The 21,347-nt window shown below is 50.5% G+C and overlaps 1 protein-coding gene across 1 annotated transcript; it reads right to left on the minus strand.

Annotated features, from left to right (window-relative positions):
* Nucleotides 1-2,845: 2,845 nt before the first annotated feature.
* Nucleotides 2,846-19,379, minus strand: SLC2A10 (solute carrier family 2 member 10). Its single transcript, XM_081255596.1, is given in 6 exon segments — nucleotides 2,846-4,990; nucleotides 8,627-8,762; nucleotides 11,055-11,177; nucleotides 11,607-12,890; nucleotides 18,996-19,029; nucleotides 19,031-19,379. Coding segments are annotated over 6 exon segments (1,878 nt in total). The 5' UTR covers nucleotides 19,253-19,379; the 3' UTR covers nucleotides 2,846-4,911.
* Nucleotides 19,380-21,347: the final 1,968 nt, after the last annotated feature.

Here is a 21,347-nt window from a genome sequence, read left to right on the forward strand (position 1 = left end):
TGAATTAGCAGGCAGATTCTCAACCACTGCGCCACCAGGGAAGCCCCCTGAGTAGTGTTTGAGGTGGACCATGTTCAGGACAGAGCAGTTAAAGTGCAGCAGGAGGCCGCTGGGATGGCAGGTACAGAGCCTGGCAGAGCTGTGCTGATGAGGGGTCATCCAAGCGGATGCGGGAGCTGGAGAGGAGAGGGTCATTCGTCAGCCTTGCAAGCCTTGGTTTCCTAACCTGCAAAGTAGGGGTGGAGATTTCCTTTCCGGGTCTGATGACCCATGACCTCAGGCATAGGCTGTGTTTGGTTTCACATCTCGTCCCATGGAAGGCCAGCCCCTTGAAAGCAGCAGGAAGATGCTAAGTGGGTGCACACAGCCTGTTCCTCTCCTGGAGGAACCCATCCCCCCATCCCTTCACTCCTCCTTGAAGGACACTTGTTGTGGGGACCTCGCTGGTGTCTCACTTGTTCCAGGCTGACACTGCCAACGCTCCTCTCCAGGGGGGTCTGAGGTGAGAGTAACTAAGGCCCCCTGTCTCTTTCTTGGTGCTTATGACTTCCTTGATCATCTCACCATAGCACTGCATGAACCAAAGACTGAGAAGCATATCGCCCATGGCACTGGAAATGATTTTAGATGGTTCACAAACATCATATAAATGTGCTGAATCACACCACTGTTCTTTCAATCCAGACACAATCTTAGGTTGGTGCTACTATGTCGTGAACACCTCTCTCACACTTGCTAAGCCCCCTTTTTCACCACAGAGGAGGCCTTAAGTTCAGAGCCCTCAGTAGATGACAGTATTTCGTGAGAATTCAGTGAAACTGGATTTCTTTCTACTTCTGTTATTGACATTCTTTTTTTTTTTTCTTGGTACTCACCAAACATCACCAACAAAGGGTATTTGATGGTATTAAGTCTGATCGTGTCAGTCCACTGTTCAAAGTTCTGCGGTGGCTTCCTGGTATGCTTAGAAGAAAGTCTGAATTGCTTCTGCTTTCTGGAAGCTGTTCATGACCTGACCCCGGCTGACTTCCTCCTTGTCTTCTGCCATCACTCTACCCTCCACTCGCTCCTCCTTGGCATTCCTCCAAGATGGAATCTCAGTCTTACCTCAGGGCCTTTGCACATGCTGGGCCAGCTGCCTGGGATACTCTTGCCCCAGCTCCTTCCATGGCTTCCTCTAGATCATATAGATCTGTGCTCAGGTGCCACCACCTCAAAGGGGTTCTCTCTGATAATCATCACTAACCGACGCGCATCTCTCTCTCTCTTTCTCTCCTTCCTTCCTTCCTTCCTCCCTCCCCCCTGCCTCCTTTCCTTCTTTCCTCTTTCCCTCCCTCCTTCCCTCCGCTTCCTCCCCCTCTCTCTCCACTCACCCCATTGCTAGCTCTTGTTTCCAATTTATCTCTCCCACTAAAATGACCGCTCTTTGTCTTGTTCCCTGCTGTGCCCTCAGGGTCTAGAACAGTGTCCAGCACACAACAGAAACACAATAAATATGCATTTGAGTGAACAAATAAATTAATATAGTTTCCTTTTAAAATCCATCTGTTTAAGTTGAAAAGCAAATCACTTTAAAGCATTCAGTAAGTAGTCTGTGTAGTGCAATGTGAGAAACTACAGGAAGGTGCTAGGTGATGGGCACACACGTGAAAGGCTCTGCAAGAGAGTAGGATTTGGGAAAAGCTTCCCTGAAGTGATTCTGGGATTATCTAGGAGAAGGAGAGCTTCCCAGTCCCCACCCTGCAGATCAATGAACAGATCACATCACTTTTCTGGTTGGTGCTCACAATTTCTGACCACCTAGTAGGTACCCTCAAATTTTAGATCTCTCTGATGCTCTTCCGCTTTCTGAACTGCCCTCACTGTCCTCCTCACCCAGGGCCAGATGCCCCTGGAGGCTGTTGGGGCAGTTACTCAGCCATTTTTGAGCACCTGTGATGAGCCCAGCCCTGAACTAGTGATTGACAGGTGTCATCTCTGTATAGTAAGTAGTATCATCCCCATTATACAGATGAGCAGTTACTCAAGTCACACACCTAGCTGTCCCAGAGTAATATGTTTGAGATTTCAACCATTTTCCCCTTCATGTCTCTTTCCCTTCATGTTCAGTAACACCCCTCCCACCTATTCAATTCAAGCTGCTTGGCTACTCGGCTACTTGGCTACTTGCTTTGCTCTGATTTAAGCTGGGATCCTCAAAAACCCAGAAGAAAAGACTATCTCAGAGGACATCAAGAACTGAGGCACAAACTAAAGGCTGTGATTTAGCCACAGGTGTGTTGAGTTGAGCTTAAAAAATGATTTTTTCAACTAAGAATCAATTGCCACTATTAAAAAATCAGGAAATTTTACACCAAAGTCTGAATTTTTTTTGTTTTTGAAAATTCAGGTGGTCAGGCCACAATGGGCCCACATTCCTTCATGGCAGGCACCAGCTGGACTTGAGTGTCAGTCATCCCTGATAGAGAGGCCTGTGTTCACCTGTTTCCACAGACCTCACTACTCCCTATTGTCTTACCACAGTGGACTTCACTCACTTACATCCCCTACCTGATCTATGAGTTTATGACCCTGAACAAAAAAGAGGAGAAACCACCCTAGGACTAGAAGAGCATTCTCCTAGGCTGATAGGAAAGGAGAACTGAGAAGGTTTGGGGATCCCTGGGGAGAGAATTAGACCTGAAGGGGCCAAAAGGACAGCTGTAAGCAGTGATGGGCTGGTAAATGTTTAATGACTGCTCTCCAGGGAAAAAAATGTGTGTGTGTGTGTGTGTGTGTGTGCATGTGCGTGTGTGTGTGTAAATTTTACTGGAAAAAAGGATGTGTTTGTTGCACAAAATTGACAAATTTACAAATAATAATCAACACTTTATTGTAAGTGCCATCTAGCCAATTAATTCTCACAGCAATGGTTTTGTTGATTTTTCTGCCAACCTCTTGATTCCAAAGCCAACTGTCACTGCAATTTAGCCATGATTTAACAAAATTAGACCACGAAGAAATGCTTGACAACAATATGACTCAGCAAAGAAGTTGCTGACGTCACTGAAGCGTGGATGCAGTTCTGACATGAACGCTAGTTGAAATTTTTGTTCGTGTTAATGAATACGACGAAAGTAAAACAACAAAGACGTGTGTCCAAACTCCTTCACCAGTGACATGAGTCATCTGTTGGCTGAACTGGATAATAATCCCCTCCATTTTTTGTGCCATTCACAATGTATCGACTACGGACAGAACACACTGTTAAGTTTAATTTACATTATTAACATTGTATCCATCACATTCTTAAGACTGGACAATCAATAAAACGACAAATCAAGCCCTGATCTGTGGTGTTCCCCAGTCCCTGTGGTGCAAATACACTCCCCGTGGATCACTGAAGGCAGACCCGGCAAGGGATGGGCAGTGCCCTTACCCCACGTTCCTCATGTGATGCAATAGGTGTAAATTACCTTAAGAGCACAGATGAGAGCAAAATGTAGTAAAATAAGGAAGTGATGAGTTTTTAGTATGTATTACCTCGGTTTTAATATAATTTATTTAAGTATAAATTTAAATAATTTAATTTTTTAGCAGCTGTGTTTAACAACGAGCTTGCAAAACTCCTGAAAATTTAACAATCAGCTCTCACAAGCCAGCACAAGCCAGCTCCAACACACCACCGGATCTAAGGGAAGTATCTAGAAATGAGAGGCAAGGACTCAGGGGAGGCCAGAGTCCTGTGGGAGAGGAGCTACTTGCTCAGTCTCCATCTGACTCACCCCTTGGGGGGCAGGGGTGACCCTTTACAACATCCCAAAGGTGGGGACCTGGGTATTGAGGGTGAGCAGAAATCCCGTCCATCCTGCCCAGCTGAATGGGACCAAATGAAGACCCTCCTGATGGGAGACAGAGGTTAAATACACCCCTGGGGGCATAGCCATCCCCATTCTGTAGATGTGGAAACTGAGGCTTAAGGGAGTTGTTACTTATCCAGGGTCACTAGCTGCCAAGAGGTGGAGGCCACACTGACAACCAGGTTTGTTAGCTTCCAGACCCATCTCCTTTCTGCAAAGTCCCCCTGCGCCATCCTGGAAACAGCTCCTGGAGCTTGTGACCTGCACTATGATGGCCCTTGGATTTTAGTGCACACAACTCTGGAATTCTGTTCACCTTTCCCCTAGTTAAAACCTATATCCCTGAAAGAGATGACTAGCAACTTGAGAGCAGGGCCCATGCTGAATATCTGTGGTATTGCCAGCACTTAGAATTCCAGCTCATTGGCATCAGAAGAGATCTTAAGAACCACCTGGTCCAGAGCTCCCATTGTACATACAGGGAAAGCTGAGATCCCCAGTCAGAGAGCAAGAACACCAGCAGCCTCAGGACTAGAACTCCTACCAACCATCTGAGTTGCTGGTGAATGACAAATATTCTAGGTAAGAGAATTAGAGGGGTCGAACAAAACGAGATCTGAGAGCCAAAACGCAGGCTTCCCCCTCCCCAGAAAGTCCCAACCAGATGGAAAGAGAGCAGAGAATATGGTATCCTCAGTTGGATTTAGGGGTGATTCCAGGAGAGACTTCCTGACAGGGTGGTACCTTCGACATTCTTTGAGAAAGCCCATAGAGCAACGAAGTCTCCATAAGATGTTCTCATCATAAGTTCATTACTGCAGAGATGCGCAGAGTCAGTGGGGAAACTGAGGCAGGAAGGCAGAGCCTCAGGCACCCTCAGAGCCTGAGACTCCACCTGAAGACTTTTGAGTTCTCAGATTTTCATCCCTTTCGCCCCAGCAAAACAGACCTCTTCCGGAGCAGGGGTGCCTCTTGAAGGACCACCTAGAACTTGTGCTCTGGCACCCAGGCAAGCAGGAAGCTGAAGACTGTCTGCTAAAGCCATGGTTCCAGCATTTTCCAGATGGACTCCTCAGGAGGCCGCAGAGACCTCAATTCGGCTGTATTGGATGCCAGCCGAGCTCTGCCTGTGGCCAAAGCTCAGGGTGAACCTGGAGAGCAGAGAGTAAGTGGGGTCAGAGGGTGACGGGGCCTGGTGGCCTTCCCCGGGGGTGATGGGAGTGGATCATACATGGGATCCCCATCCTGTCCCCACCCCACTCCTACCTGACCCTTCCTGCTTCCTGCCTTAATGTGCATTTCCACCTTCTGGACCACCCAGCTGCTCCCCCCGGTCTTCCTGTGTCCACCCACGCCTCCTACAGCCGGTTCTCCTCATCACAGGACTGACCTTTCTAAGCACGAAGACCAACTCCTGTCACTCCTGCTGGGAAGTGATGTCATGCTCAGCCTCACGTCCAAGCCTCTCTCTGCAGCCGGCCTCTCCCGTGTCACCGCCCTCCAATCCCATCTTCCCATTCCACCCCGGCCACATGGGTCTCCTTCTCGCTCTTCAAAACCCCCAGCTTGTTCCCACCTCGGGGCCTTTGCTCTGGCTGTTCCTTCTGCCTAGAACACTCTCTTCCAGCTCTTGGAAAAGATGGCTTTTTCTCATTATTCAGGTCTCAGCTCAATTGCCACCTCTTCTCAGAGGCCTTTGTTGAGCATCCTTTCATTCATTCACTAGAGCTAGAGTCACTGCTGGCCTGTCATGGGCCAAGCACTGTTCTAGGCCCTGGGAATAGAGCAGTGAACATAACAGGTACACAAAAATGTCCTTCAATATCATGAAGAGCTCACGATCAACTTGTGTCATTAATATACCCATGGTACACTTGGACCCTAGCTAAAGAAATGGAAAGCTCCACACTGCCCCCAAATCCACTGTTCGCTCTCTGACAGTTAACCTGCCTTATTTTCCTCATGATATAAACCCCACTCTCATTTATCTTATTCATGCATTTGGGTATTCTGTAATCCATCTCTCCCCTTTGCATTAAAATGTAACTTCCTCCTCAGTCCAGAGACACGGTGTCTCTTGGTCACAGGTCTGTCCCCTGAGCCTAGTACAGTGCCCGGCTCCTAGCTGGCACTTGGAAATATTTGCTGAAAGTGAATGAACGGATTCCTGAGAAATTGGGATAAAAGATTTTTGAAAGCTCTTTTGGTGATCATATCATCCTGGGAATGGAAAGGTCTCTTCTGAACCCAAGTAACCTGATGTGAAAGGGAAAGGAACATGCTTATGGCACTCAGTGGCCACTGATGGCAAGGGGGTCTGAGCCCCTCGGTTGCTAATGTCTCTCTAAAGGAGCAGAAGAAACAGACCGTTAAGCTGCAGGTCCCCATTTCCAACAAACACATCTGCGGCATGAGGACACGAATAGAAGCAAACCCCACAACAGTGGATGGTGGCTCCATCCAGCCTCCATTCTCTCGTCTCTTTGGGGCTCTAGGTCTCCTCTGTTGCATGTGATCTTCGTAGGACTGTCAATAGAGGAGGCTTGCCCTATCCTGGCCAAGTTGGGGGTTAGGGGGGTGGGCACATAAACCAGACTTAGCCAATCAGACTTTCTCCTGGGGATGTGATTCTTGTAGGAAGCAACACAGCACTGAGAACAATTGGTGCTGGAAGGTGGGTCCCATTAGTGCTTGCTTGCAGGATCTCTGGAGCTTCCCGTGTCCCCATGCTCCCCACGGTTGAGTTTCTTTCGCTCTCTGTGGCCTCTGATATCAGAGGCCCCCTGAACGGTAAGGACTGGAGTAATGACTCACCCAGCCAAAGTTGGCTCCGGACCCAGCCAAAGCCCCTAACTTCCTGTCTTTTCCTGAGGCTGTAGAAGATCCAGCCTGCTTTCCCCAAGGTCTGGCTCAGGCTCCTGAGTCCCCAGGTCCAGCTCAGTGTTCCCCTGAGCTGCAATTCCCTCCTGCCTCACCCTAAAGCTGGCTTCTGCCTGCCTTTCTGCCTCCTTAGCTTCTTATTCCAGAGGAAGGGTCTGGAATCTTCTCCCAAGAAAGCCGGTCTGGCAGAGATTCCAGGTGGCTCCTAGTATCTGTCCCTCCTTTATGTCTAGTAACAGCACCCTCAATGTTTAGGTGAGCACATGGCACCCAGATTGAAGACCATGTTTTTCAGCCGCCCCTGCAGGTGGATGTGGCCAAGTTCCGTCCAAAGGGTTGTAGGTGGAAGTGACGTGTGGATCTTTCAGGTTGTGTGTCCTCCTCTTCCCCTTCCCTCTTTCAGGGAGGTGGTGGCTCCAACGGGCCATGCGGAAAAGCTTATACTGAAGAGATGGCCGAGCAACAAGAGAGAAGGAGCCTGGGACCCTGGATGACCTCTTGAAGCACAGCTTCAATGCCAGCCCCAGACCCCCTATATTCAGACTATTCCAAGCAGCCAAATCTGTCTCCTAACTAATATGGCTGGACTGCTGAGGGCCCCGCAGAAGGTGTCATGCAACAAACTGGGAGTGTGCGGCTGGCAGAGAACACTCTGGGGTGGGGTGGACCAGGTTTGAAGTTTTACATGGACTCGTTCTGCATCCCTTTGGGGGCCAGGTTGGGGCTTGGCAGGAAGCTGCAGGGAGGCAAGTTCCAACTCACCATTAGAATGATTTACTATTTTAATTTGTTAGGGCCTCCCAGGAATAGAATGGGCAGTCAGACGCTGGTGACTCCCTTTACGACAAGAGGCAACCTGGGGCATTTGCCAAGGATGCTTAGGATTATGGTGGTTTCAGGTCCCTTCTGACACCCCCCCCACCAGTACTCTTTTATTTCAACAGCCCAAGGTCCCTGATGCTAAGATTTTGAACTCCTGTCTAGGACCTACAGACCTTATGTGATCTAGCTCCTACCCACTTGGCCAATCTGATCTTCTCTCCTCCTCCCCTCCCTCCTTGTTCTCTCTGATCCAGCTACACTGGCTTCCTTGTTGTCCATTGCATATGCCAGATACACTCCCAACCTCAGGGTCTTTGCACCTGCTGTTCCCTCTACCTGGAAGCCTCGCCCTACCTCATCTTTACGTGGCTGCCTCCGTCTCATTCACTTAAATGGTACCTACTCAGGGCATCCCTCTCTGACCACCCACTCTGAGTTAGCCACAACCCTGTGCCCCTCTGTCTCCCTCTCCACCAACCAGACCCTCTCTGTATTTTGCTCTGTTTCCTTTTCTTCCAGCTACTCATCACTAACTGAAATGCTTTTGTTGCTGCATTCATTGGCTTATTTATTTTCTGTTCCCCTCCCCTACTAGAATGGAAGTTCCGTGAGGACAAGGAACTTCTCCATCTTATTTTCAGACACATTTCCTACGGCCCAGAATACCGTGTGGCATATTAACGTCCACTGAATGAGTAGATTATGCTCACAGTTCTTTGTGTGTGATTCAAAAGGCCATGATTATAGTATTTTGTTTCTCCGAGCTTCAATGACTCTAAGATTCTGTGGTTTTAGGATCTAACTATTCTAACCTCCTATGAGTCCATAATTGCATGATTTTTAAATTCCTATGAGCTGAGCTCAAAGTCACATAAAACTCTGCTGTAGGAAGACACAAAACAACTCAAGGAAAAGAGTTCATGTATGAAGACAGGACAAAAGTCACTGTATCCAGGCAGTAAGAAAAACAGGAAGAGAAGAAAAACACTCTTTTGCAAAGGGAAAGTGTAATGACTAAAATCCTTAAGCAAAGTGCTCAGGGTTTGATGCCACTCTTCACCCCAGGCTAGCCCTGGCCCCCTTACCGTCTCTTCTGGAATTGCTGGTCTATCTCTGTCAATGACTGGCCTTTTGTTTCAGGGACAAATAAATAGATGAAGCCCAGGCCGAAGACAGCAGTCAGCCCGTAGAGCAGGAAGGTCCAGGACAATCCAATAGCACCTGGAAAAAACAGGGTGGGAGTGTGGGCAGGGCACAGCCTGGGCCAACTCCTCAAACACTGAAAATCAGTTCACCCAAAGCAGATCCTCTAGATGGTAGATTTGCAGTATGACTAACACGCTGTCAGATAAAAGTATCTTAAAGCAGGAGTAGGACTGGTTGTCCCAGAGGCAGGCAAAGGGCCAGGGCCCAAATCCACCAACATCTTGGACATACACTAGCCAGAGGTGCACACTTGGCACCTGAAAATGTGCATGGAGGGAAAATGACATCCACCTCAGCAGCACAACAGCTGCAGGGGCAGCCTTGGCAAAGCTCAGCTCCGAAAAACCATCTTCAGAAATTCCATGAATTGGTTTTTCAATGAATCAAGCATTCAGCCAATTTGGTGTGTGACTGGTTTGCGAGAGAAGGCAGAAGCCTCAGCTCCATATAGAAGGCTGTGGAGGCAGAAGCACTAAGTATGTTTCAGACACCATTCTCACCTCTAACAGCCGGGGCCACACCTCCTCCGAGCAGCCACCCTTAACCGGCTTGACCTCCACTTAATCCTTATACCAGCAGGGAGAGTGCTGGGCTGGGAGAAGAAAGACTGGGTTCTAGACTAACTGCCTGGCTAGACTTGGGAAGGACGTATTCTGTGAGATGGGGACGATAGGGATACGATACAGTTCTAATAAGCCCTCCCTCCCTCCCTCCTCCCCTCTCTCGTTCCCTCCCTCCCTCTTTCCCTCCCTTCCTTCCTTCCCTCCTTCCTCTCTCTTTCTCACTCATTCATCCCACATAAAGGGGATGCTTGAAGACTGAGGCACCAGGGAGAAGCTTGGATTCCCAAAGACTGTGTATGGGAGACAGGCATGGTGGGTGGGTTCTTCTACCAGTATTTCCCACAGTCCGCCACGGCTCCTCCTTTGAAGAGGGAACACTTGGCTGCAGGAAATGGGAAAATAACTAAACCCTAAGAACTGCACCTTGGGGGCCCCGCAGTGAAGGAGCCCCGCCCACTTTGGCCTCGATGACCACTGGTCTTGCGTCAGGAGCATCCTCAGCATCTCAGAGACCCTTCCCTGGTGTTCTGGGCCTATATAATTCCCCCCTGACCCCACCACTGCCCAGACTGGGTTTGAAGGCTAGTTAAGAAGAGAAGACGTCACCCAAACTAGATCTGAGAAGACCTTCCAGCTGGCAGGTGGGCATGAGCCAGTTTAAGCTGGTTTAGAACAAAACAAAAAGGTCGTGGCTCCTGCATCGGCTGGTCTCAGACACATTCTCTCCAGGGCTGGGATAGACCTTCGCCTTTTATCTGGCCTGGAGAATTTTACAGCATGTCTGAGGGTTCTGGATGTTGTCAGACACTTCTGAGGAGCCTCTGCACAAAGTTTTATTCGAAGAATAGTTCTGCTGCAACAAAAAAATTTAAACTCCTATGCTTTAAGAGTGGAAACTTTCAGCTACAGAGAGGAGAATGGACTTGTCTCGATGGGGGCACACTCGGGTCTCCCAAACCCCCATCCCCCCACCACCAATCGGAGATGGCTTCCTGGACAGAGGAGAACTGGATGCTTCAGCTCTAACCCCCCTTTAGCCTCAGCTCCCAGGCTGTCAAAAAAGCCAGACCCCCCGCAGCTGATGGGGCCGGGAATGAAGTAGAAAGCTCACAGGTCATATCTTCTGTTGTCTTTGCCTCCCAGCCCTCCTTTTCCTTGTTCTAGCACCTCAATTTTCATTTGGGGAACCCTCCCCCAACTCTCAGTCCATGCAGTTGGGTGAGGCTGTCCGTCCTCCCCTTCCCCGGGTCTCCAGAGTGGGTATGTGGCCCCAGGCCTGGGCATCAGACTAGTCCAGCCCTCCAGACACAGTGATTGGTTCAGGGATGGGCACGTGATCTTGCTGAGCCAATGAGAATCAGCCCCAGGACATGAGTGAGAGCCACTGAGAAAGACATGCTCTCCTTCCCCGGGGCTGCCAAGATGAAGAGAGCCGCTCGTGGTCATCTTTGCACGGAGGTGGGTCTGCCTGGGAATGAAGCCCACAGCACAGGAGGCAGAGCCAGGAGAGCATGGAAGCTGGCCCACAATTTTGTGGAAGGCTCTGGATCAGTGGGGCTTGAAGCAAGCTACCCTCCTCTTTTCATGATTTAAGACAAAAATATTACCTCTTGTTCACAAACTGGTTTGCATGGGGTTTTCTGTGACTTATACCTGGACGATATGGAGGCCCAGGCTCCGTCTGGAGGCAGTTGTTTCTGGATCTTGAAGGAACCGGGCCAAGGAATTAGGTCAGAGGACTCACCGATGAGGTCAAGGAAGGAGAGGCTGATGAAGAGGTTGGCAGCCCAGTTGAAGCTGTTGCAGAAGGCAAAGGCTCGCCCTCGGATCTCCACGGGGTAAACCTCGCTGAGGACAAGCCAGGTCACTAGGACAGGAGAGCAGGGAGGACTCTTAGGCTGCAGCTGGGTTTGCCCAGAAAACTGAGGGGTTTCCTGAGACATGAGACTTTCATTGTCCTGGGAAAACTGGGATGGTTGGTCACCCTATTCATTAAATTCTTTTCCAGCTAAACCCTTCTGAGTGAGCTATCCAGGGGCACAGTCTGGTTTTATGAGGCCTGAAGCTTAGACAATTTGGGACCTTTATAAGAAAGAAAATATTACAAACATAAGTTAGGCCTGTGCCCTCGGAAGAAGTACCTTCAGGGAAGCAAGGAGCCCTGAAATCTGAGTTCATTGTTCTCATGGTCAAGCCACCTCTAGTCCCTCTGAGACCCTGATGGATTCGGTCCCCAGGCTTCCCACTAGGAGAGGTGGAAGGCTCCAGAGTTACCAGCAAGAGAACTCCCACTTACCTGGTCCAAAGCCAAAGGAGAAGGCGCTCACAAACAGCATCATGCAGACCAGTGCGGTCCAGTGCAGCAGGGCATGCTCAGGGGCAGGAGAAGGGGGTGCAGCGGGCACGATGCTTAAGGCTGGCAGAGGAAGGGCAGTGGGGTCCCCAGCTCCCGGATGAGGCTTGGTTTTCTCAGACGTTGACAAGACTGGCCGCCCTGGGCTCTGGTCGGTCATTGGCCGCAGAGGCGGAGCCAAGCCACTGGGCAGGCCAGAGTCTCCAGGGAAGCCTGACAGCCGAGTGGCATTGGGCACGGCCAGGCAACTTGGGCCTGAGTCCATGGGCACAGCAAAGCTGACAAGGCCGATGCCGCTGACCGACAGGGCCATGAGGGCACAGCCAGCGAGTAACAGGGCCCTGCGGCCCACTCGGTCCACCAGCCCCATGGCGGTCAGGGTGGCTGCCACCTTCACGGCACCGAGCCCCACGGAGGCCAGCACAGCCGAGGAGGCCCCACGGAAGCCGACTGAATGGAAGATGGTGGAGGCGTAGCACAGCACGTTGGGCTGCCCTGTTAGCTGCTGGAAAAGCACCAGCCCCAGCCCCACCATGGTCCGGCCTCGCATGTTATCCCTGGTCCTGAAGAGGTCCAGGAAGGAGTATTTTGGCCTCCCCAGGCCCAGCTTCATGGCCTCGCCTCCCTGGAGGGGGATGAGGTCCCTGTGGGCTGCAGCATCAACTGTACCAGGGGGGAGGAGGAGGAGGCTGAGGGACTGCAGGAGAGCAGGTGCAGTGGCCCAGCCAAACATATGCCTCCAGCCCCAGAGGGCACTGGCCAGCGCGTAGTTGAGTGCATAGGAGAGCAGGATGCCCACGGTGATGCCTGCCTCGTAGAGGGACACCAGCACTCCCCGCTGCCGTGGCCCAACCAGCTCTGACACGTAGATACAGCAGGCCATGGAGGAGAGGGAGATGGCAAAGCCAGCCACTGAGCGGCCCAGGACCAGCCAGGTCAGGGAGCTGGCCAGGCTCAGGCTCAGGCTGCCTGCCAGCAGCACCAAGTTGCTCCCGAGGATGGCTTGCTTCCTGCCATAGCGGTCGATGAGGAAGCCCCCTACCAGGGAGGCAAGGAGAGCCCCCAGGAGCAGACTGCCCACCAGCAGCTCCTGTTCCGAGCAGCTTAGCCCAAAGTCAAGCTGAAGTGGCAGTAGAGCACCCGATATGACTGCCAGTTCATAGCCAAAGGTCAGGCCACCCAGCAAAGACACAGAGGCACACAGGGCCAGGAAGAGTGAGGGTCGGCCTGGAAAACAAAAGTGACAGGGACAGAGTCCCGAATGTTTCCTGCCAGAGCATCCATCCAACCTCCTCTCCCTCTGTCCACCCCTCCACCTCTCCATCTATTCGCTCATCCATTCATGTATCCTTCTACTACATCCATCCGTCTATTCATTTATTCATCCATCCATCCATCCATCCATCCATCATCCATTCAACCACTTCTTGCTTTGTCCGTCCATCCTTCCATCTATCTAATCCATCCACTCACCCATTTACCCACATACCCATGCATGCATGCATCCACCCATTCGTTCACTTCTTCCTTCATTCCATCCATCTCTCCATCCATCCATCCATTCATCCACTTCTTCCTTCATCCATTTCTCCCTCCATCCTTCCTTCTGTCCATCTACTCCACCCATTCATCCATCCATCCATCTACCCACCCACCCATCCACTCCTTTCTTCATCCATCCACTCCATTCATTCACCCATCTATTTACTAATCAATCTATCCACCCAGCCCTTCATCATTCACTCCTCCATCCATCTATCTACTCCATCCACCACATTTTCATCCATTCATTGGCCCATTTATCTACCCCTTAATTCACCCAAACATCCACCCATTTTTGGATCCATCTATCCACCCATCTTTGTATTCCATCCCTTATTTACCCAGACACACACCCATCCATTCATGCATCCATCCAATCATTCCAAAATTTATCTGGCATCTACAACACACCAGGCAGTGTTCTTGGGGCTGGCAATACAATGGTGTTTTCAAAGATCTGACATTCTAGTAGAAAAAGGCAAATGATAAATGAATTAATATATAATATAATTTCAGGTGGTGATGGGTGTCGTTTAACAAAAAAAAAGGCAGAGAAGGGAATTCCCTGGCAGTCCAGTGTTTAAGACTCCACACTCCCACTTCAAGGGGCCCGGGTTCGATCTCTGGTCAGGGAATTAGATCCCCCATACATGCCGCAAATAAGAGTTCGCCTGCCACAACTGAGGAGCCCATGAGCCGCAACTAAGGAGCCCACATGCTACAGCTAAGGAGGCGACGAGCTGCAACTAAAGAGCCCTGGAGCCACAACTAAGGAGCCCACCTGCCGCAACTAAGGAGCCCGTGTGCTACAACTAAGACCCGTGCAACCAAATAAATAAATATTAAAAAAATAATACTACTTTCTGTGTATTCTTGGATTAAGTAAATGAAGAAATATATTAAGAATGATGGAAGCCACGTTTAAAAAAAGTAAAATAGGGGCCTCCCTGGTGGCGCAGTGGTTGAGAGTCCGCCTGCTGATGCAGGGGATACGGGTTCGTGCCCCGGTCTGGGAGGATCCCATATGCCACGGAGCGGCTGGGCCCGTGAGCCATGGCCGCTGGGCCTGCGCATCCGGAGCCTGTGCTCCGCAACGGGAGAGGCCACAACAGTGAGAGGCCCGCATACCGCAAAAAGAAAAAAAAAAAAAAGTAAAATAAAATGTGGCCAATGTGATTAAGGAACTGCGTTTTTAATTTATATTTAATTTTAATTAAGTGTGAAAAGAGCCACATGTGGCCGGCAGCTACCATATTGGCAGAGCAGTTAAACAGGTTGCTCTTAATTTTTAATTCACATACGTAAACAAATATTTCTGGAAGCGTCAGGAGTAATCCAGATGTATCTGTCTCACCCATCCCCACCTGGACCTGACAAGAACATTCATAACATTATAGCCAGATTTGTGGAGTGTTTGATCTGGACCAGGCAGTGCTTTGAGCACTTTTAGTGTAAGAGCTCATTTAATTCTCACCACAACTTTATTATTTATGAATGAGTAAACTGATCATCAGAGACTTGCCTAAGGTCAAGAGTAGTGAGTAGCTGTGTCTAGATTCAAAGCCAGGTGGTCTGGCTCCACAATCCCTGCCCTTAACCACTCCTTTATTATACCTTGGCATAATAAGATTTCACCCTGTTCTCTTACTTATGCCTCGCTCCATCTGTTAGGCAATCTTTGTGCAGGGGGAGGAGTTTCATGGGTGGAGGAATCACCTCCCACTTTCTGCTCACCCTTCTCCCCATCACGTCTGCCCCCCAGGGAGTAGCCTCCTTCCATTCCCTGGCTGGCCTTGTCTTTCCTCTTCATGACCTTCAGTAAATACTCTGGGGAGATTATGCTGCCCAGGTCCTGCCCCTTCTTCACCTCCCTCGGCCCAACCTCCCTCGGTTTCTGGAGTTTACTGCCAGAAGGGAAGGTTCTTCCAGGCCATGTGAGGCAATCAAGTGAAAACACAGAATTTTTCTGCCATTTCCTGGGCTCTTCTTGAGGTGAATGGGAACCCAGCCAAAGGGCTCACAGGCAAAGCTGACTGTCCACAGGTTCTGCTGGAAAATGCAGCAGGACAGGTTCAGGTCACAGTGGTAAGAGCAGAATAGCAAAAATAAAAGTGAGATCAAACAGCAATAATAACAAGTGTCACTGATGGAGTATTTCCTCTCTGCAAAGACTTTAGGTGCCTTCTCTCAATTTATCTTCGTAACAACTCTAGGTGGTACTGTTACAATTATCCCCATTTGACAGATGGGAAACCTAAGGCTCAGAGTGTTCTCACAGCTGGGAAGCAACAGCATCAGAACTCAGACGCTGACCCATCTGACTCCCAAACCCATGCACTTAAGAGCTTTGCTGGATTGACTTCAAGCAAGAAGGGCCGATTAGAGATAGGTGGGGTGTGAGAGAGAGCAGGGGTGTAGGGGGCGGATGTGGAGGGGAAATAAAGTTCTCAGGAAAATCCCAAGTCACAAAGCATGGTGAAGGGCTGACCCATGGAGCTGTGAAGGACAGCCTCAGATGAGTCAGGGCCGCTAGAAAGATGGGGGAAGAGGATTCTCTTCCTTAAGCTTTCCAAGGCTCCCACCACCTGCTCCATTAAGTCCTAACTCTTTAGCATGACCTCCCAAGCCCTTCACGAGCTGGTGGCCCCAGCCCAACTCCTTGGCCACCTCTCCTCCCCACCCCTGTCCCCACCTCTCCAACACACCCTGCAAACCCTGGTTCCCGGCACACACCGTAGATTTTCATGCCGCTCTGCCGCTGCATGTGCTGGTCCCTCTCCTGCTCCACCCGTGTTTCCCAAATGCCCACTCATCCTCATCCCGGCTCACCTCCCCGAGGGGCCTCTGGTAATACACGTCTGTTATTTGGCATCAGTCTCGCCGGCTCTGTGGGGAGCTTCCCTTCCCTGTCCCGTCTTCAACTCTCAGTCTCCGGGTCTGGGGTAGAGATGACCTCCCTCCTCCACCCCCACCATCCAGCTCCAGAGGTGCGTCCATGACCCAGATCTGATCAGCCAGCTGGTTCCCTGGCCTTGGACAGTGGTGAATGTCACGTGGCTGAACCTGAGCCAGTGAGAGCCGGTCCAGTCCAGGGTGTTTGCTTACTTGGGGTATTGAGCTGGTAGTTTACCTGCCTAGAGCAGCTGGGGGCCATCTCCCCTTGGGAGGGATTCCTGACAACACTGCCTGAGCCCCTAGATCCAACCATGCCTGAAGCTGTGGACTTTTCAGTGACCAATAAATAACCCCCCACTCTTTTTTTTTTTTTTTTTTGGTTAAGCTAGTTTGAGGGAATCTCTAATTCCTGTATGTCTTCCTCAACTTTCCAAGTCATAGTTTTCACTTCCAACCAACTCTGCTTTCTCCTGCATTTGCTCACACCAAGTAATTGAATAAGTGATGTGTTTACCTTATTGAACTGAGAAGGATGGGGAGAGAGACTTACTGTCTCTGTGCCTCCAGGGCCCCAGCTCCACCCTGACACCCAAGATGGGCTCAGTAAATCTTCTACTGAGTGAACAAATGACTGAGTCAGGGTCCAGGGCGGTATCTCCACATCCCATTCCAGGACTGTGTCAGATACATTTGAACTTAATCTACTGCTCTAGAGCAGCTGGAGGGATCCTACGATAGCCCGAGTCAGACCACATCATTCTGCTCAGAGCCCTCCAAGGCTCCCACTTCACTCTGAAAAAAAGCCAATGTCCTGAGAGTGGCCTTCAAGGCCCTGTAGGACCTACCTCCCTTCACTGGGCTCCAGCCACATCAGCCTCCTTCCCGTTCCTCCTCACTCCAAGCCTGTCTCAACCCAAGGCTTTTTACCAGGTGTCACCTCTGCCGGGAAAGCCCTTTCCCTCCATCTCAGAGGCCCCAATCGCCCTTCCCTCTGGTCTCCACTCAAACATCACCTTCTTATGAGACCTTCCCTGGCCCTCTACTTAAAAATGCAAACTCCCATGGCACCCAGTACTTCGTATTCCCTTCTCTACTTGTTTTTCTCCATGGTACATTTCATCATCTGAAATAACTATATGTTTTACATATTTATTGGGCTCCCCAAGCAGAATGTCAGCCCCAAAGGAACAGGAATTGTTTGTTTGTTTGTTCTCAGTTGTCTCCTGATGCTGGGGACAGTTCCTGGCATACAGTAGGCACTCAGTAAGTACTGGTTGAGTAAACAGATGATTGAATGAGTGAATGAACTCAGGACATAGGGAATCCAGAGAGAAAGGATCTTGGCTCTTGAGCATCCTGGGGTTGGGGGGCGGTGCGGTCCAGGGCCTGGAAGCGGAGTAAATCCTGGCCTCCAAATTAGGGTGGCCTAGCCTGGATTTAGGAACCACTCTCCCTTTCTATGGATTGTCTGTCTAAATATAGTATGTCAAGCTGTCCCACACTGGAGGAAATCCCTCAGTTCTCTAAGCCTCTCACTGTGGAAGGCAGAGCTGCCCAGGGAGAGAATCAAGGGGCAGGTGGAGCGGAAAGAGCCCAGGTTTTGGGTGCCCATATCACCAGCTGCAAGTCCCAGGGCACCCTCAGTTGGTGACACTAGAGCAGCATTTCAACCAGAGTCACAATGTATTGGGTCCCTCCCCCACCAGAGACCTGCCATGTCTTCCCCTGAAACTCCAGGGAAAGACCAGGTTTGAAACTGAACCATGCAAATATCCTCACCCAGAAGGCTGGCTTCCAAATGTCCCAGCAACAGGTGATACTTATAGAGCAGTCACTATAGCCAAGCTCACATCCTTTTCCAGAAGCCATACCTGTGTCAGCTGCCTTAATTCCTACAACAGCCCTGTAACACAGGCACTGGTGCCATTCCCATTTTACAGATGAGGCAACTGAGTCACAGAGAGGTAAAGACATTTGCCTATGGTTGTAAAGTGACAGAGCAGGTTCTGAACTCGGGCAGTCTGACTCCATAATCCCAATGTTGGGTGTGATAAAAACAATAAAAGCTCATGTTAACTGACCATTTACCATGGGCAAGTGGTATATGGAGTAATTAAGTTCATATTCTCACGTCATTCACATGGCTTCCCTGTGATAGGGTGTTTTATGGGGACCGTTTTGTAGATGAGGAAACTGAAGGTCAGAGAGCTTAACTACACTGTCCCAGGTCACGATGCACCTGGGAAGTGGGGGAAGGAGGGCTGGAACCCAGGTCTTTCTGACCCCAAAATCTATACACAGGGCCACTGAGTCCCTGACCCCTAAACCAATGTCTGCCACGTAGTAGGTGGATGAATATTGACCCTTTGATGCTTCCGAATCCAGAGAGAAAAACAGAAACCTTAGTTCCCTGGAGCAACAAAGAAATTCCCCCCCCCATCTCCCCTCTAGTGAGTATCTGGAGAGTAGAGGTTTTGTCTATTTTGTGTAGGGCAGCATCCCCAGGCCTAGAACGGAGCCTGGTGGGAAGTGCTCCGCGAGTGGATGAATGAATTTGCTCCCTTCGGAGCCTCCACTTCTTCATCTGCAGAATAGGAACAATTTCACTCGCCTGCTGGACGCTGTAAGGCTTAAAGCGGTTAGGAGAGGGTCTGGCCCCGAGTAAGCGCCCAGTATCAAGTAAGGAGCCCTCTCAGGTCACTGTTTTTCTGGGCAGAAAGGAGCATGGAAGGAAGTGGGCCCACGTCCCTTCCCAGCCACCAGTCAAGGCCTGCTGTCCTGGCTGCCACCCGAGTGGGCTGTATCTGGTCGGGGAGCTGCAGCTCAGGGCAAAGAGTGCGCGCGCAGGGAAAGGGTCGCCGGCCTTCCCTGCCCGTAGCGCCGATCGCGACTTACCCATGCTGAGCAGGACTCCGAGGCGAGCTGGGGGCTCTGGGGACACGGGCGCGCATCCCCCGGCCGAGTCCCCGCCTCCGCCGCCAGACAAACTTTCCGGCCCGCCTCCAACCTCCGTCCCTCCCTCCCGCCTGCCCGCCGGCAGCGCAGCTGCCACGTCGGCCAGCCCTGGGCCCCTGAGCCAGGAGGAGGGACAGAGGTGCGCCCTGGACGTCCCCAGTCTGGCCCAGCCTGGCTGGGACCCCACCCACCGTCATCCCCACTGCGGGGAGGACCCCACAAGTTGTCTTTCCCTGTCCTCCCCACGGGAAGGAGACTTCCCAATCACTGTGGTCCTCTGGTCTGGCCTCAGACTAGGCCACTAGTCTGGCCTCTTCAGCCAGCATGTGTACACACACACACACACACACACACACTCATGCATCTACAGTGACTCACACATACCCACTTCAGCCACTCACTCTCCCACATTCATCTTCCATTCACTGGACACTTAGGTTTGGACACGTCCCACCTGCGTTCAGGCAGGGTCCTAGGCCTGGAGGATGGGCTGGGAGAACCAGACAGTTAATTTTGTTCCTCTGGAGTTTACTTTCTGGTGGGGGAAGAAGAAAGATAAATAACCAAAGGAGCCAGAGAAATACCAGCTAGTAGAGACAAAGGCCAAGCAGAGAATTAAACTAGGATGCTGGGTTAGGCAAGCACAGTGGCTGCTTTTGCTGGGGGTGGGCTTGGGAGGGGATCCCTGGGAAGGCTGCTCTGGGGAGGGGATTTCTGAGCTGAGACCTCAGGTTCCAGACAGAGGGAGACCAAAGGCAAAGGCCCTGCAGGAAGGAGTTTGGGGAGCATAAAAACAGAAATGAAGCCATAGTGTCTGGAGCACAGGGGTTGACAGGGAGGGTGGAGGGAGATGGGGCCTGAGGCAGGGGTTGGCAAAGCGCAGACCACTTAAGTCCTTGGGAGGCCAGGGTTAGGATGGGATTTTATTCCAACTGACACAGAAATGGGGAGTTCTAGCAGGTTATAGGGAGTAAGGGTGGAAACAGGGGACCACTTGGGAGGCTATTGCAAGGTGAGAGGTGAAGTTGATTTGGACTAAGGTGATAGCGGTGGGGCTGGAGAAAAGTTGGCAGATTGCAGATAGACTTGATAAGGGCTGGCGGACTGGGAGAGGAGCAGTCTGGGGTGGGAAAGGAGATGTGAAGTTCTGTTTGGGCTGTGTGATGTTTAAGATGCTCATTAGGCATCCATGTGGAAATAGATGGGCAGTTCCATATAAGAGCCTGGAGTTCTGGAAAGGAGCCAGGCTGGGGACACCCCCACTAATTCTCGCCATCAGGCAAAAACACAAATGCAGGCTCAGCACTCACATGGTCAGAGGCTTATCCAGCCTCTCACTGAATGTTCACATGTAAACACGTTTGTTCACATGCATCAGTAGCCACACCCTCACCCAGCAGGAATCGGGTGCCACCAACACAGATAAGCATCTCAGCAAAGAAGACAGCATCGACATGATCTTCTGAGCCAAGGGACCCATGTACAGTTCTGAAAATATTAATAGCTGGGGCAGTTGGAAAATATGGCTCCAAAATTCTTTGTTCCTTCCTTTGAAATCTGGGTGTGCTTGTAACTGCTTTGGCCAGTAGGTTGCACAGAGTGACATCATGTGATTTCTGAGGCTGGGTCACTGTGACACTGGTCACAGACCTGGAGCTCTGAGCTTCTAAGAAGTCTGACTACTCTGAGCCTGCCATGCTGTGAAGAAGCCCAAGGCACACAGAGAGGCCATGTGTGGATCCTCCTGTGATGGTCCTAGCCTTTGAGTCTTCCCAGCACAGGCTCCAGAGCCAGCCTTCAGATGATTCTGGCTCCCAATCCTCAAATCTTTCCAGCTGAGGCCCCAGACATGGTGGAGCAGAGACAAGCCATCCCTCTCGTTCCCAGTCTGGATTTCTGACCCACAGATCCCATGAGTATAATAAAATGGTCATTTTAAATTTGAAGTTTTGGAGTAAATTGTTATGCAGCAATGATACTGGAAACAACAGTTTAAACTATTGAGGGATAATTGATTTAAGCACTTTATGTGTATTTACAACTGCCTAATGAGTAGGGATTATTAAAATTTACCCCCATTTTATGAGTGAGGCAAAGGAAGTAAAGTAACTTGCTTGCATAATAAACAAATAAATAAAAACAATAGTGCTGGGACTTCCCTGGAGGTCCAGTGGTTAAGACTTCACCTTCCAATGCAGGGGGTGAGGGTTTGATCCCTGGTCGGGGAGCTAAGATCCCACATGCCTCGTGGCCAAAAACCCAAAACATAAAACAGAAGCAATACTGTAACAA

Source organism: Mesoplodon bidens (genome assembly GCF_964165515.1).
Source record: "Mesoplodon bidens genome assembly, chromosome: 15".
NCBI classification, from domain to species: Eukaryota; Metazoa; Chordata; class Mammalia; order Artiodactyla; family Ziphiidae; genus Mesoplodon; species Mesoplodon bidens.